At 37.3% G+C, this 15,270-nt stretch overlaps 1 protein-coding gene and 1 pseudogene across 4 annotated transcripts in view; both read left to right on the top strand.

Moving 5' to 3' along the window:
- The window catches only part of RAP1A (RAP1A, member of RAS oncogene family), a 75,503-nt gene that overhangs the window by 46,437 nt on the left and 13,796 nt on the right, over positions 1-15,270 (top strand). For all 3 annotated transcript variants that reach the window (XM_080915811.1, XM_080915812.1, XM_080915813.1), the window contains exons 2-3: positions 10,574-10,657; positions 13,285-13,353. In XM_080915811.1, the coding sequence (XP_080771937.1) occupies positions 10,601-10,657; positions 13,285-13,353 (126 nt within the window). In that variant the 5' untranslated portion in view covers positions 10,574-10,600. The remainder of the gene's footprint in view (positions 1-10,573; positions 10,658-13,284; positions 13,354-15,270) is intronic.
- LOC308420436 (cytochrome c, somatic-like) lies at positions 2,362-2,675 on the top strand (annotated as a pseudogene). Its single transcript has one exon. The product of its transcript is annotated as a cytochrome c, somatic-like (transcript).

Genomic DNA, 15,270 nt, shown 5'->3' with positions numbered 1-15,270 from the left:
TTCTATTAGCGTTGAAGGGAAAACAATTTAGAAAGTAAATGTATTTGTTTATAGATGTGTACATTTATTGTATAAAACATTTGTATAAGTAAAAATAAGTTTAAATGGACAAGTTATACTAGAAGACTAGTGAGCAAGAAGATCTGAAAAATAGGTTAACTACAAGAGTCAAGGATGGAAATATGTAAAAACAGTTTTTGAAAATTATGGCAGAAAAATGCTATTTTCCTGATGCTTTTCCCTCTAGTAATGAATGGATGTGCTGACTGAATGCTTTGCTACCTAGACTTCTATGCCACTGCCTTCTAACAAGTGGATCCTATCCTTGTGATAAGCTCTGAGTAATTTGGGATTTAAGTGGGAAATTTTGCAACTTCTAGATCATGAATAAGGAGGGAAAGTATGGCCTTTCTTGTATTCCATCCCATGGACTGACAAGAATGTAACATGTTTGGTGAGCTTGTGTGTGTGTGTGTCTAAACTACTTAAGAAGCCTGGACTATCTGAGTGGGTGTGGGGAGGTTTGAATAGTCCCTAAGATGCTATCTTTTCATTAGAGCACCTTAGTCTACATCCTAATACAGGAAAAGGTTAGCAGTTCTCTGATCAGAATTCCAGATATGAAGAAAAGTCAAATAGAGATAATATTTAAAGAGATTAAGATTGCATATTTCCAAAGCACTAGAAAGACACCAGTTGAAGACATTAGGTCCTAAGCAAGCTAAATAGAAATCTAAGCCTAAACATTCAGTTAAACCACAGTTAGAATAGCCGGGGGGGGGGGGGGGAGGACTGAAAAGATCAGCCTTTACAACAGCTGAGTTAGTGAAAGGAAAATAGAAACCAAGACAGTAGACAGTGCACTGAAAGGAACATCTACTAAAGCTAAAATAGCTTTCAGAAGTAATGGTAATGAAGAGCAACATAACTTTTAAAACTAAAACCGCGACTGTCTATCACTTATTGGATATCCTAAAGAAAGCTTACAGAAGGTAAAGTTTAGAGATAAATAATCTTTGGTGATTGATGAAGTGTACATTATTAGAGAAGGAGCCAAACATGGTGGCATATGCCTATAACCCCAGCATTTGGGTACTGGAGCAGAATAGCTATGAGTAGGTCAGCCTACACTACAGAATAAATCTAGTCTCAAAAACCAAAACAATCATGAACACCGTAGCAGTTCGTGCTTGCTGAGGAAGGGGGAGACTATCTTCAGTGGTGTAGCCCACTCCTGTGCCCCTGTAGCCAATCCTAACTACACTCAGTGGGTTGCAAAAAATAAAATAAATAAAAGGGGGGTGGACAAAAAATGAGAAAAATAGATTAAAATTGTATTAGGATTCTCTAGAGGAATAAAACTAATAGAATGAATATATATTACAAAAGAGACTCACTAGATTGATTTATAGGATACATGTTGTGTAGTCCAGCTATGTCTGTTTAAGTGCTAGAGAGGGTGAGGGCCTTATAGCTAGCTGATCAATCTACAAGGGTTGACCCAACTTGTCACAGAAGGCCTAGAAGGTTCCTGGAGAGCCCCTGGTCCATGTAGACATCCAATAGCCCTAGTTCTAATGCCACTGAGAGATGGCAGTGGCAGAGTCTGTGTACCCACCAGCAAGGGGCAAAGGCAAGCAGATAAAAAGCCAAGGTTCTGAACCTCCTTACATTTGAGCCCCTGCTAGTGGTACTCCCACTCCAAGGGAGGGAGGATTTCTCCCTTACTTAATCCATCTAGGAAATTACCCTTAACCTACCCAGTGTGTTTCTTAGTTGATTTACAGACCCAATCAAGTTGAGAACCAAGATTAACTATCACAATACCATTTTTTGGTTAGTGAATAAATTCAGTGTTAAATTATACTATTGTCACAATAATATATTAAAGCTTTCAAGACCATTTGTCAAACTCAACAGAAAATTTACCTTTGGAAATCTTTGGCTTGAATATTTAGAAAATTCTAAGGATTTAAACAATGAATTAACTATCATAAAGCGGATCTTACCTTGGCTGGCCAGCAACTGGCTATGTAGACCAAGTGGCTTCTAACCCACCTTCCTCTGCCTTCTAATTGCTGGAACTAAAGATGTAATGCCATCACACCCAGCCTCTTATTAAAGTTTTTGATAAAGATTTATTTAGATGATATAGATGGATAAATTTCTTTAAAACAGTATAATTTGTGTTTCTAGTTACTATATATATAAAGAAAATGCAGAGGAAAGCTGTGAACCCAAGGATCATTGGAAACTAAAAGTTCTATACCTGCACCAAAAAGTGTTGACACTGGAGAGAGTGTCACGTCTGGCTAAGAGTCTGAACGGTTGTGGTGCTGACCAGCCCAGATCGACTTTAAAATGGGTGATGTTGAAAAAGGCAGGAAGATTTTTGTTTAGAATGTGCCCAGTGCCACACTGTGGAAAAGGGAGGCAAGCATGAGACTGGACCAAATCTCCATGGTCTGTTTGGGCGGAAGACAGGTCAGCCTGCTGGATTCTCTTACACAGATGCCAACAAGAACAAAGGCATCACCTGGGGAGAGGATACCCTGAGGGAGTATTTGGAGAATCCCAAAAAGTACATCCCTGGAACAAAAATGATCTTCGCTGGAATTAAGAAGGGAGAAAGGGCAGACCTAATAGCTTATCTTAAAAAGGCTACTAATGAATAATTTCACTGCCTTATTTATTACAAAACAAATGTGTCATGGCTTTTTATGTGTACCATAATTTAATTCATACACCAAATTCAGATCATGAATGGCTAACAGTGTGTTTGTTGGACAGTCCTGATTTAAGTAAAACTGACTTGTTTAAAAAAAAAGTGTTGACACTGGGAATGAGTTGTGACTTAGTGCTTTTCCCTTAAAAACAACAACAAAAGCCAATAGCAACAACAAAACAAAATGCCAGACAAAGTCACTATCCTTATAGTACAGCATCTGCTTTACTCTGAACTGAACAGCTTGCAGAAGATGTAGATGTCCTTCCCTCACCAGTTTTGTTAGTTCACGGGTGCAAGTCCACAGGCCAGAGTCTGAAGCACCAGTGGACCCAGGCACTTTGGAGGAGCGGTTCTTTTTTTATTTTATTTTTATTTATTTATTTTTTTTTTTAAAGGGGTTCTTAACCTGTAGCACTAAAACCAAAAATGAAGAAGCAGCCTCCAATATAGGGGGAAATATATACATTAACTTACATTATATAAGGTAGCTAACTATACATTAAGGTAACAGTGACCACTTTTTTTTTTTTGTTTGTTTGTTTTTTTGGTAAAGCTAGTAACTTCTAATAGTGTTAAGCAACCTTGGGATACTTTTGAGGTGCTTTGGCTTTTGTTTGTTTGTATAGTGCTGGGTATTGAGCCCAGTATTTTGTGAATAGCATGCAAACTACCTTGTCATCAAGCTGCATCCTAAGCACAAAGTATCTATAAAAAGAGTAAGAGAGACAGAAGAGACTGAAGCCTTTACAGAGTAGAGCAGTAACAGAAACATGTTTTTAAAAGAGCACTGCTTAGCGCAGAGAAATACATATAGAGGCTGAGAAAGAAAAAAAAAATCCCTGTTCAAATGCTTGAAGTCTAGAAATGGAGGAGGAATTCTCTTTGTTGTATTTATAGCAGTGGACAGAACGGAAGCCAGCTTGTGGCCACTATAGAACCCAGAGCAATGGAGAAAGAACTTCAACAGCTCAGCTGCCCAGAAGTGGAGTGAGTTTTAAGTGCAGTAGTGTCTGAAGGGAATTTCATGACACCATATAGTTATGGTGGCTTGTGATTAAAGAAGTTCTTATGTTTTAATATTTGAGCAGGAAAATGGGGGGGGGGGACAGAAAACCCTAGAAAACCCCAATCCCAAACAGCTGTTTACCACATGTATATTATTTTCTAGGTTTTGTGTTTGTCAGCATTGACTGGGGTCAGGGTTTCTTCTCAATGTGTTGTAATGACAGGCACCTTTTGCACTGTTCCTAATATCTTTGTTTATCACTCATTGTTTGTAAGTGAGGGTGCAATGAAATCACCAAACAGGACCACTCTGGGTAGAAAGGTTTAATAGGGGAGCAAACTGCCAGTCTGCCTCCAAGAATAGTGGTTTGCTGGAAAGCAAGTGGATTTTATGTGGTAGTTAGCAGGGTGGGGAAATCGTTGAAGGATATGCTCATCTGAAGAAGTTGACCATTGCAGGCAGATAAAAGACGTCATGGTTTTTCTGGTAAATAGAAACCTGCTTTACAGAGATTTCTGAGGAATGCTTACTCTAAGCTTCTGTTTACCCAGTATAACACTCCTCTTTACCTTTCACAATCCTGTTTAGGACATTGTGACTAGCATTGCCATTTTGGGAGCCTGATTTGGACCTAACATTAATTTTTGGGTGGATGTGGATGTGTGTAGGGTGCAGGTATGCTTATATATATTAAAGTTAGAAGTTGATGTCAGATGTCTGTTTATTGTTCTTCACCTTATATAGAGGGCACATAGAATTCACTGTTTTTGTAGAACTGGTTGGCCAAGTAGCCTTTAGAGTTTGCCTCTTATCCCCCACCACAACTCCTCTTCTGCCTGCCCCCACCTTACCAGTCATGGCATTACAGGTGTGTACAACTGGACCCACACCATCGTATTTGGCTTTTTATTTGTGTGCTCTGGGAATCTAAGCTCAGGTCCTTTTGTTTGTGTAGCACCCGCTTTATACTGAGCCATTCCTTAGCACCTTTCCTCATGATTTCAAAAGTATATTCATCTAGTTTGTTGACATTATATTTTCCATAGTTGTTTAAACTTGAAATTTTTCCATGTATAGAGAGAATACTTGTTACCTTTTTTTCCCAAGCAAAAGGAAGACTTTTATATAACGAAGCCAGTCCTCAGACAATCAGTAATTCCTTGTTAATGATCAAAGCCTTTATGATTCAGTCCCACTTCTCAGATATTATAGTCTTGAGATACAACTTTGAGGATTAAGTTTCTAACACATGAGATTGGCAGACACTCAGACACAGCACTCTCTTAATGTATGTTCCTAACTCTGCTTTTCTTCTAAACTGTGGTCTCTATATAGAATAAACTTACTCTTATATTAAACCATGTTTTTTTCTTTATCCTATATACTACCTTTTTTTTTTAATTAGCAATAATTACACCTCAGATAAACCTCATTGGCTACGATACAGCCACTTCTCAAAGCTTATACCACCTTTTTATTATAGATAATCATGTTTTTTATAAATCTCTAATAGATCTTTTTTTATAAACAGTATAACCCCAAAAAGTCTTCAAACATTTATTTGGCAGTTTCTCACAGGATCTATCAACTGTTTCTTAGGTTTTGTTATTCTCTTAAATGTTTTTGTCTCTCAAATAGTTTTCTCAGATTTGTGGTTATCTTTTCTCATCTAAATGAAATCACTCCTTCACCTTTTATGAGCTTCCTTAATGTTAGCTTCTCTGACTCATTTGTAAAACTAAAGATAATACACTTATCTATAACCCCTGTTCCAGGGATCTGCTACCCTCTTCTGGTTTCCTTGGATACTGCATGCATATAGTGCACAGACACACATGCAGGCAAAACACTCTTACACATAACATAAAATTAAATCTTTTTTTTAAAAGATAAAGTTAATTAAGATAAAACTGGGGATACTAAAAATGTTGTGGATTAAAAATCTTAACACATATAAAGTGTTCAACAGGAATCAGTTGCAGGAATTTTATGTTCTGTTCTAACATTTCTACCCTTTTCTTGTTTAGTCCTCCAGATGTATTAGTATTCCTTCTGATAAACTGGAACAGGGTTTTCTGTTGGTTTGTTTTTTGTCTTTTTAGGATATATAGTCTGGTGGAATACATTTGCCATGCTATACCCTTAGGTTCTGTACTCGGGGCTTCAATCAGCCATGAATAAAAGAGTATTTCTGTACTGAGCATGTGCTTTTTTTCTTACTATATCATACCTTAAATAACATGTAACGGTAATTTGTATAATATTTATATTTTCTTAAAACTGGTCATAACATTAATGTTTTATGTGTTACAAGTAATCTAGAAATGATTTAAAGTATATGGGAGGATATATATAGTTTACATGCAGGTGCTATGTTATATATGGGACTTAAGCATCTGGATTTTGGTACATGGTAAGAATGAGAAGAGTTCTGAGACCCACTCCTCCACTTACACCACACTGCTCTGTATATACACTCCCTGCCCCAGGTGTCCTAGTCTGGAGAGTATTAGAAACTATAGGAGAGGAGGGCTTCAAGATGAATTCTTTCAGAGAGTTGATAATTATACAGTTTCAAGTCAGAAACCTGCAGTTTTCATTTTGTTATAGTATTAAGATGGTTGTTTGTTCTTAGAAAGTTAAATTTTGTCATGGTTTCTGGTTCCGTTTCCTCCTCCCTAAAACTTGTGGCCACTTGCCAGAGTTGTGTTCTTCCTGTTTTACAGTGCTGAGAAGCCAATAGAGAGCTGCACGTGAAGCCTTCAGCCAGTAAGCTCCAGCCTCTACTTTAAACAGTGGCTTGGATGTGGTGGTGCATACCTTTAATCACAGCACAGAGGCAGGTAGATCTCTGCGTGTGAGAACAGATGGTCTACATGAGTTTCAGTACAGCCAAGGCTACATAATAGAGAGACCCTGTCTCAAAAATAAGTAAATAAATGATATTGTTGCTATCAGCAAATACGTAAGCGTGTTGTGGAATATGGCGACGCACATTTTTAATCTCAGAAATTCAGAGGCAGAGGAAGGCATATCTCTGTGTTGAAGGAAGGCCTTAGCCTTGTCTACATAGCTTGGACCATGTCTGCCAGGGTTGCATAGTGAGAGTGAATAAGGTTATGACAGAGGTTGCTAGCAGAGCACCTTTGAGGTTCCTACTGTTAGAGTTTAGCTCAACTCTCTAAAATTTCTCATCCTAATCAAATACTTGGTTTCCTTTAGTGAACTGTATATTTAAGTTCAATTTTTAGGGACAACATTTGTCTAGTTTTTTAGTTTATGTATTTTTTAAAACACAAAAAACTAATTTAGGATTCATTTGCTTTGTAGAGATAAGCAAATTATGTTAATTTGTAAAAACTAATTTTGTGGGAGGAAGAGTGAAGAAGGAAGTTTGGAACTTGAATCATAACATTAAGAAGTCAGGCTTGCACTCCCCCAGAAACAACTCACAGACTGTATGAAGTCCAAGAAATAAAGAAAACAAAACAAAACAAAAAAATATTTACAAAACAAGAAAACTTTAACTATTTCCATGTTACATTTTGTTTTACATGTACTTTAGCTCATTGTAACTATTAAGTTTTCAAGGCATACAACCAAACCTTGAAAAAAATTAAGTACTGACTAAAAAATATATTCATATAGTTTTATATAAAAATTATGTTAAAATCTGAAAAAAAAGTACTGACAAAAAATGTATAATTTTAAGCAAAAAATGTTTAAAATCTGTGCATTTATCTTTGTTTTGTAAAATAAAGTTGTTTAAAAAAAAAAGAAAAAAAAGAAAAATAAACAGAATGTTAAAACAAAAAAAAAAGAATACTTTTACCATTTCCGGTTTACTATCAAACCTTTTAAAAAATCAAGTAGTGACAAAAATGTATTTGTATACTTTTATGCAAAAGTGTTTATAATCTGTACATTTATTTTTGTTTCTTGAAATAAAGTTGTTCAATTAAAAAAAAAAAAAAAGAAGTCAAGGTTGACTTAAACTGAACTAGAGTGCTGTATCTGTCATTTGTCAGCAGTCTCAGCCAAAGTCAGATCCTTTCTGCTACTTGTTGGGAGCACAGGACACAGGAGGTCTTCATAAAGACAGTTTGCTTGGAAGGTAGTGTTTCCCTACTTGGCAGTAATGTGTTAGAAGTAACTCCCTTAAGGAGCAAAGTATTAACTCCAGTTACTCTTACTGATAATTTATATGTGCTTGTTATACAAGCTATTTTATTGTTTTCATAGATGTGCATCTGTGTATGTATATTCACAACCCATGTTATGTACATATGACTTTGAAAGTTAGATATATTAACCATATCATTAAGGAACAGAGGCTAAATTCTGTTGTTGGAAAATTTCCCCTAGGTAAATTGATCATCTCTAAATTCTTTACCTAATTCCTGTTCCCCTAGAAAATTTGGAGGCATTTGAGAAATATAAACAAGCTCACTGCTGTATTGTAACTACTTCATGAGAGATAGATACTTGAATTATAGCACTGCTGAGCTCACATAATGGTCTCAGTCCCCTGAGAAGCCTGGATAAGGACAGAATAGTGTGCAGGAAGCACTGTGCTCTTGTATCAGCATTGTTCTCATGTAAATGAGAGAACCACCTAATGCATATGTAGGATAGATACCCACACAAGTTTGTCAAGCAAAAACTTACCAAATCTCACCTGTTTCTTATGTCTATGATAACATGTAGTTACTTCCAAGTCCTCTTCTTAGCTTTCCTCTCTTTTCACTGAATGTTCCTCAGTCAATTTTATATGCTGCTGTAGTTTTAATTGCTACCATTTTCTAGGCCTTTTTAAACTTGAGTTTTAAAAATGGCCATCAAATTCTGTTATGTGCTTTTCCCACATTCAAAGTTCTTCAAGCAATAAACCTGCTTCATTTGCAGGTGCCCTATCAGCCACTTTTTTGCTCAAACTAGATACCTAGAAGTTACGTTTGCCTTTCTTCTTTCTCTTTAACAATCATCTCTCGTCAGAGTCCTGAACCTTCAGAAGAGCACAGTCCCCTTCTCAGTCTAACGCCACTGTAGAGGTCTCCATCAGGTCTCACTGAATTACTGATGTGGCTTTCTAACCCCTTTACTGTGGAGCTGTCCTTTTGTCAGTCCATGCTATACAGATACATATGTAACCATAACATGAAGAAAAGTCACTGTGTCAGGGCTGGAGAGATGCTCAGAAGTTAAAAGCACTGGCTGCTCTTGCAGAAGATCCAGATTTGATTCAAATATCTGTAACTCCAGTTTCAGGGGATCTGCCGCTCTTCTTCTGGTCCTATGGGTACCAGGCACACATTTGGTGCATCAACATGCAAGCTAGCAGAACACCCATGAGTTTAAAACAAACAACTGTTAACTAAGTAAAATGTAAATTATAATAGGACAGATGCCTTTGCAAGCACAAGTCTATGCTCAGCTTCACATTCCATAACTTCTTTTGTGTGCGTGTGGCAGGATTTCACTATGTAACCCTGGCTGACATCAAGTTCATTGTGTAGATCAGGCTGGCCTCAAAACTCAGAGATTTGTCACTTGAGTGTTGGGATTAAAGGTGTGAACTACCTCACCAACCTCACCAACCATAGTATAATTTTTGGTTTTGAGGGAAGATTTGTTTTGCTTTTGTTTTTGGTTGTTAAATTTTTCTGCCAACATGTAAAGTTTTTGAGATGTGTTGAGGATGCCTGCTTTTCACCAAGAGGCAGCCCTGAGACTGCAGCAACATACTTTCCTTTCTCTCATATTACATTCTTTGCTTTATCTCATGTAGTTCCGTCTCCATGCTTAGTAGTCCTTTTGATACATTTCTAAGAAGTATATTTTCAAGTGAATTGCTCTTGATAGTACATGGAGTTTAGTCATGCTGAGAAAAACCAGCATGCACCTAGGCTTGAACACTGGGCATACTGACAGTTGCCCATCCACTCTCTGGCTCCTCACTGAGCTTGGCTTACTATTGGTCCCAAACCTAAGTGATCCCTCTGAAGATTCCTGGGGTTGTCAGAGCCTAGCTCCCTTCCTTTAGTATATTTCCAGAGCTGCCTCAGTTCTTTCTCCCTGCCACACAGCCTGAAAAGTATCTTCAGATAGAAAGCCAAGGAGCTGTGAGTATGATATGTCTTTCCTAGCCACACATTTCTGTCCTCACTATTTTCTACTGTCTAAAATAATGATCTCATTCCCCCCAATGTTCTAGCAGTTTTCTATAGGGTAGAAAGTCTTACCTTTGTTGCTCCTATTGACCATTGGAAATTATTTTCTGGCTTTTACTTTGTGGTAAGCTTATAATCCGTTTATTTTATGTAGCTCTTTAGATCTTAGGTGGTGCTTACTAATCCCTGCTGGTACATATTAACAGTGTCTTTTCATCTACTATTTATATCCTAAGAATTTTCAAGCTGACATCTTACCCCATTCAGCTATAAAATAACAATGAATAAAATATTACAGAAATATATGTTTTAGGCAAGTAAAGTAGCATTTCGATTATATTAAAGCTCATGTGCATTTCCAAATTATAGCTTTGCAAATAATTAGAATCATGGTTACAGTTGATTTTAATGCCCAGTTTTCTGATCACTCTTCAGAGTAACACATACAGGCTTAACAACTGATATATAGTCAGTGATCAGCTTCAGTAAATTCAAGAGTCTGGGACTGGTCCTATAAAGCTATTATTGAAAACTGTATGATTTTTGCTCTGTTGCCTCTGTTTTGGCTAGATAATAACAATGGAAAAATTAAAAAGCAAAACCCTGTATTTTATGCTACATTCTTAAGTTGTTTTGTAAGTTTGTGAATTTTTATTTTTTATTTTTCAGGTTGTCAATATTTAAACAGAGCACATCATGCGTGAGTACAAGCTAGTGGTCCTTGGTTCAGGAGGCGTGGGGAAGTCTGCTCTGGTAAGTTAGCCACCCAGCTATAACTAATCAGTACTAACTAATGCACAGGATATGGACATTAGCTTGTTTTCATGCTTCTAGTCAGTAAGGAAGAAAGAGGCATTGTTCTTTATAAACTGCTATTTGTAGCCAAGACATATAACTTTTGACTGGCAAATCACTTTTGTATGCCAGCTACTTATTGGCCACCAGTATTTGTGATTCAAAGTGTAACATAATTTTTATTGTCAGGAAAATTTATATTCCATTGGGGAAAAGTGTTATTGATTGTCTCGGAGTAGATTCTCATTTACCAGCCTTCAAGCTTTGCATATACTTTTTGCATATATGAGGTACCATGCCAGCCTCTGGGGTCATAACAGCAGATAAAAGTCTCTGAGAGAACTCACAATATAGCAGAAAAGGAGATGTAAATAATACACAATTAAAGAACCACTTGATGCTCTGAAAGAAAAATTTAGACTTTTAAGGGAGAGACTGGCAAGTGGCCCTTAGCTTTGACAGCTGCAGGAAAGGCCAGAATAGCTAGGCATGAGAAAGTGGGAGAGAGTGAGGTGACAGGGATGGGGGAGCTTACGGGACTTAAACTGCTAAGCAGGTGAGTTAGCCAAATGTTTTACTTAACAAGTGGACTTTAAACTGTCATTTAGAAGAGTGGGAGAAAGATGGGAACTAGTTAAGTACACTGGATTGTTTAGGAGCTTGATTAGGGGCATGATAGTGAAGAAGAGACATGCGGATGCTTGAAGATTAAACAGGAGGAAGTAGACCTGAAACTCACTGCTGGACTGGGGAGCGGGTGTAAGAGTGAAGGAATGCAAAGTCTGACACATCAAAGACACAAATGAATCTTTAAGAGTTAAAAGGGGGCTTGTGATATGATATTAATTGCCACAAAATATTGATCGTATTTAATTTCATGAGAATTCCATTACTGTTAGCCTTTTAGAAATATAAAGTAACACCTCTGTGGAAATGAGTGTTCATATACATGTGGGGCAGGGGAGAAAAGGGTCTCAGTGCTAGCCCAGTGGAAAACAAATACAAGAGCAGGACCTTAGCATTGGAACCTCATGCACCATAAGAACTTCATATTCTGTACCATATTTTAAGAACCTCTTCTCTAGGCCACACTTGTTTGAAAGCTTTATTAGACTTTTTCCTATCTAAGTTATGTCATAATAAAGTGACTAAACCATTGATAAAAATGAGGATTGAAAGACTCCACCTGAGGAGATGGCTTAGTGAGGAAGAGCTCTTGCTGGGTACATATGAAGACCTGTGTTTAAATGAATCCCCCAGCACTCATACCTGAGTGTGAGCACACACTCATCTGTAACCCCAGTGATGAGCATGTACGTGTGTACGCGTGCGAGCGTGCGTGTTAGCTGTATGTTGAAGAAATAAAGCTAGGAGTGATAGAGTAGGACATCCAGTGTCCTCTAGTCTCTGCACACATGCATGAACACACACAGTTAAGACACAGTACCATGGTACAATGTTTGCCTAACATGTCTGGGGTCCTGGGTTGTAGCCTCAAAACAGAAGAATGAAAGAGGGGATAAAATTTTTACAGTGATTATATACTGAAGTTTCTTTAAATAAGTTGTAAATTACCTTAATCTGCACATTCGCCTTTATAAGGCAGGTATGTACCAGATACTGTTTTAAAACTGCCTAGGATAAATCTCAGAATTACTCTCTGTACTTGCCATTTAGTGAATGATAATTGTTCTTTCTAATATACATTCAGATCTGTTCATTCAGTAGACTGCAGACAAAAGTGTATCATTCTCCCTAATCTGAATGTCCCAAGGGGCAGTTGATTCCTGAAACCATGAGTTGTACTGAATTCATATTCTAGATTTTGTGTATGTTCAAATATATACTCTACCTACTCATTTTTTCCCCTGGTGTTAATTAGATAGCCCTTGTTTTCTGTGACTGGGTAGTACTTTCCACTGGAAAGAGTAAGACTTAAGAATCAGAAAGATGGGGCTGGAAAGATGGCTCCGCGGTTAAGAGCACTGGCTGTGTTCCAGAGATAGTGAGTTCAGTTCCTGGCATGCAGGTACACATGCAGGTAAAGCACTTACATACATAAAATAATAAATCTTTAAAGCAGAATCAGAAAGATGATGTAATGAGAGTTTAGCTGGCACGTTGGAAGTGTTTCTGGGGTCTAAGTGAAACGTATATATGATTATAATCTAAAATTGAAGCAAATATATTCAGCAACTTTAAATTGCCTTAATTCTTTCTTACAGTTTAAAAGAAACATTTAGAGCCTTTGTTTCTTTCCTGTGAGCAGGAAGTTACATATATTTTTATGAGCTGTATAATCTTGTCATATCTTTGTCTGTTAAGATGTGACATGATCAGGTAAGCAGTGCGGTGACACTATTGACAAGTTTTAACGTGACTGTATCTTTCTGTAATGAGTGTGTGTTTTTAGTCTGTGTATGCATTCCTACTGCATATGACACTGATGGTTTACATTTGTGTTTATCCAGAATTTCAACACAATTCCATTTATTCTTTACAATTTTTAATGTTAAATGACACTTAGGAGCATTTGGTTTTTCTTTCAAGTCTCTGACTCTGGTTTGTTTGTTTTCTCCTCTCAGACAGTTCAGTTTGTTCAGGGAATTTTTGTTGAAAAATATGACCCAACGATAGAAGATTCCTACAGAAAGGTAAAATGCAAAACAGTGTGTGCATGTGAGAGTAATCCTTACAACTCTCAAACTTGGTCATGGAATTGCTTTTTAAATAGTTTTGAGAAATAATAGACATGCCTGTGCTATGTTTAGAAGTTTCACCTGGATGAAACATACCTCACTGGATACTGCTCGAGAGAGCACTCCAGTGAGCTGAGAGAGCACTCCAGTGAGCTGCTGCTGCTGCTGCACAGTTCACTCTGCTTTATATAAACCCAGTGGGAAGTTTAAGTAGAAAAATATTACAGGTGAATAATAGGCATATTTTTAACTACTGCTTGTTAACAAAATCTATTATGAATGAAGTTATTCATTAACTTTTTTACTTGGCTTACAGAAAATGTAAAGATATTTACTTTTAGATTATCAAAAGTAGTATTCAAAAACTGTATAATGGTGTATGGAAGTGCCTGCCATGTTTCTCAGAATCTGTGGAACATACAATATTAAAAGCAACTGTAATACAAACTGTGCCGTGACAAATTTCCACTCTGCTGCAGGGTATTGATAGGAGAGAGGGAAGATGTATAAATTATAGGTGTGGATAAGGTGGGAAATCTCTATTTTTCTCTAATTTTGTGGTGAACCCAAAATTCTCGAAAAAGAAGTGAGGTTGGATCAGGCATGGTGGTACATAACATTTAATCTAAACATCTAGGGAAAAGAGGCAGAGAGAGCTCTACAAGTTCAGGGGCAACCTAATGTACAGAGACGCTGTCTTTATTAGGGGGTGGGAAGGGAGAAAGAAAGGAAGGAAGGAAAGAAAGAGTGAATGGATTTAGGGAAAGACTAAAATGTATTTTTAAAGAAGCAAAATAGTTGGTTTTGACAAAAATATGTTCTATTGTCAGACTAGGTAGAACTATGAAAAGCTTTCATGATTTTATTTTCTTAAGTGTCCAGGGTTAGGGTAGTATAACAAAATACCATCAAAGAGCCACAGTCACCCCTCCTTCCAAAGATTAAACCTATGTGTCACCAGAGAGGTATACCTGGTCTTTACTACTTTGTGGGCTCTTCTTTCTCCCAACCTTTATTTTATCACCCCACTTTTACCCCTTAACACTGGAGAGGAGAGAAACAAGGATAGATGAGAAAGAAGAGAAGGAGAGGAGATATCCCTGATTTTAATTTCTTTCCTTTTGTTTCTTCTTTGACCACAGGTACTAACAAACTGCAACCAGCCTCCCTAAACAACCACCAACCACCAACACTACTTATTGAGGCCCTAGCATTTATAGATCCTCTAAAAAGTTCCCAGAATTCCAAACATCACACAATTGCAGACACTAACTGCAGCTGGCAAAGCCATGTCTCTGTTAGAGTGTGAGGCAAGTCATGGTCAGCTGCTGTGGACAGTCCAAATGCAGCCCCGTGTTCCTGCACCTGGGATTAACACTGAACACCCATTCTTATAATATTTCTGTGTTTTTAAAAGAAACACAATTCTAGAATTGTCACTACAGAGAGGAAAGGATTGCTTTGTTGAGTATCTGTTTTGAGAATCGTTTCTTTGATAGCACTGTAATTTTCGCTGAATTAAGCTTTATAGAATGTACTGGCAGAATGATCTCATTCTTTTCCAAATTAACACAATTGAGCTCTAAATACCTATAAAACTATAGGCCTGTTAACTGTTTGCCCCACTCTGGGTGGGGTGATGAATTTGTGGCCCCTCTGGAGGCACTCCCTCTCAACACTAGCAGGGAGGCAAGGGTCAAAAGAGGCTGCAGGGTGATGTATTTATTTTTAGGAGACTGTTGCTCTACTAAAATTTCTTCCAAATAAATTGCTAGTTAAGTCACTAACTATAAAGCAAGAGCTGTCCCTAAGTATACTGAAGGACTAATTTTCTCAATCCCTTCTATAAAAAAATTTCCACAGAGTTGATAA

This window comes from Micromys minutus, assembly GCF_963924665.1.
Source record: "Micromys minutus genome assembly, chromosome: 4".
NCBI lineage: Eukaryota > Metazoa > Chordata > Mammalia > Rodentia > Muridae > Micromys > Micromys minutus.
The sequence above is the reverse complement of the archived record's forward strand: the minus strand, read 5'-3'. Positions and strand labels throughout refer to the sequence as shown.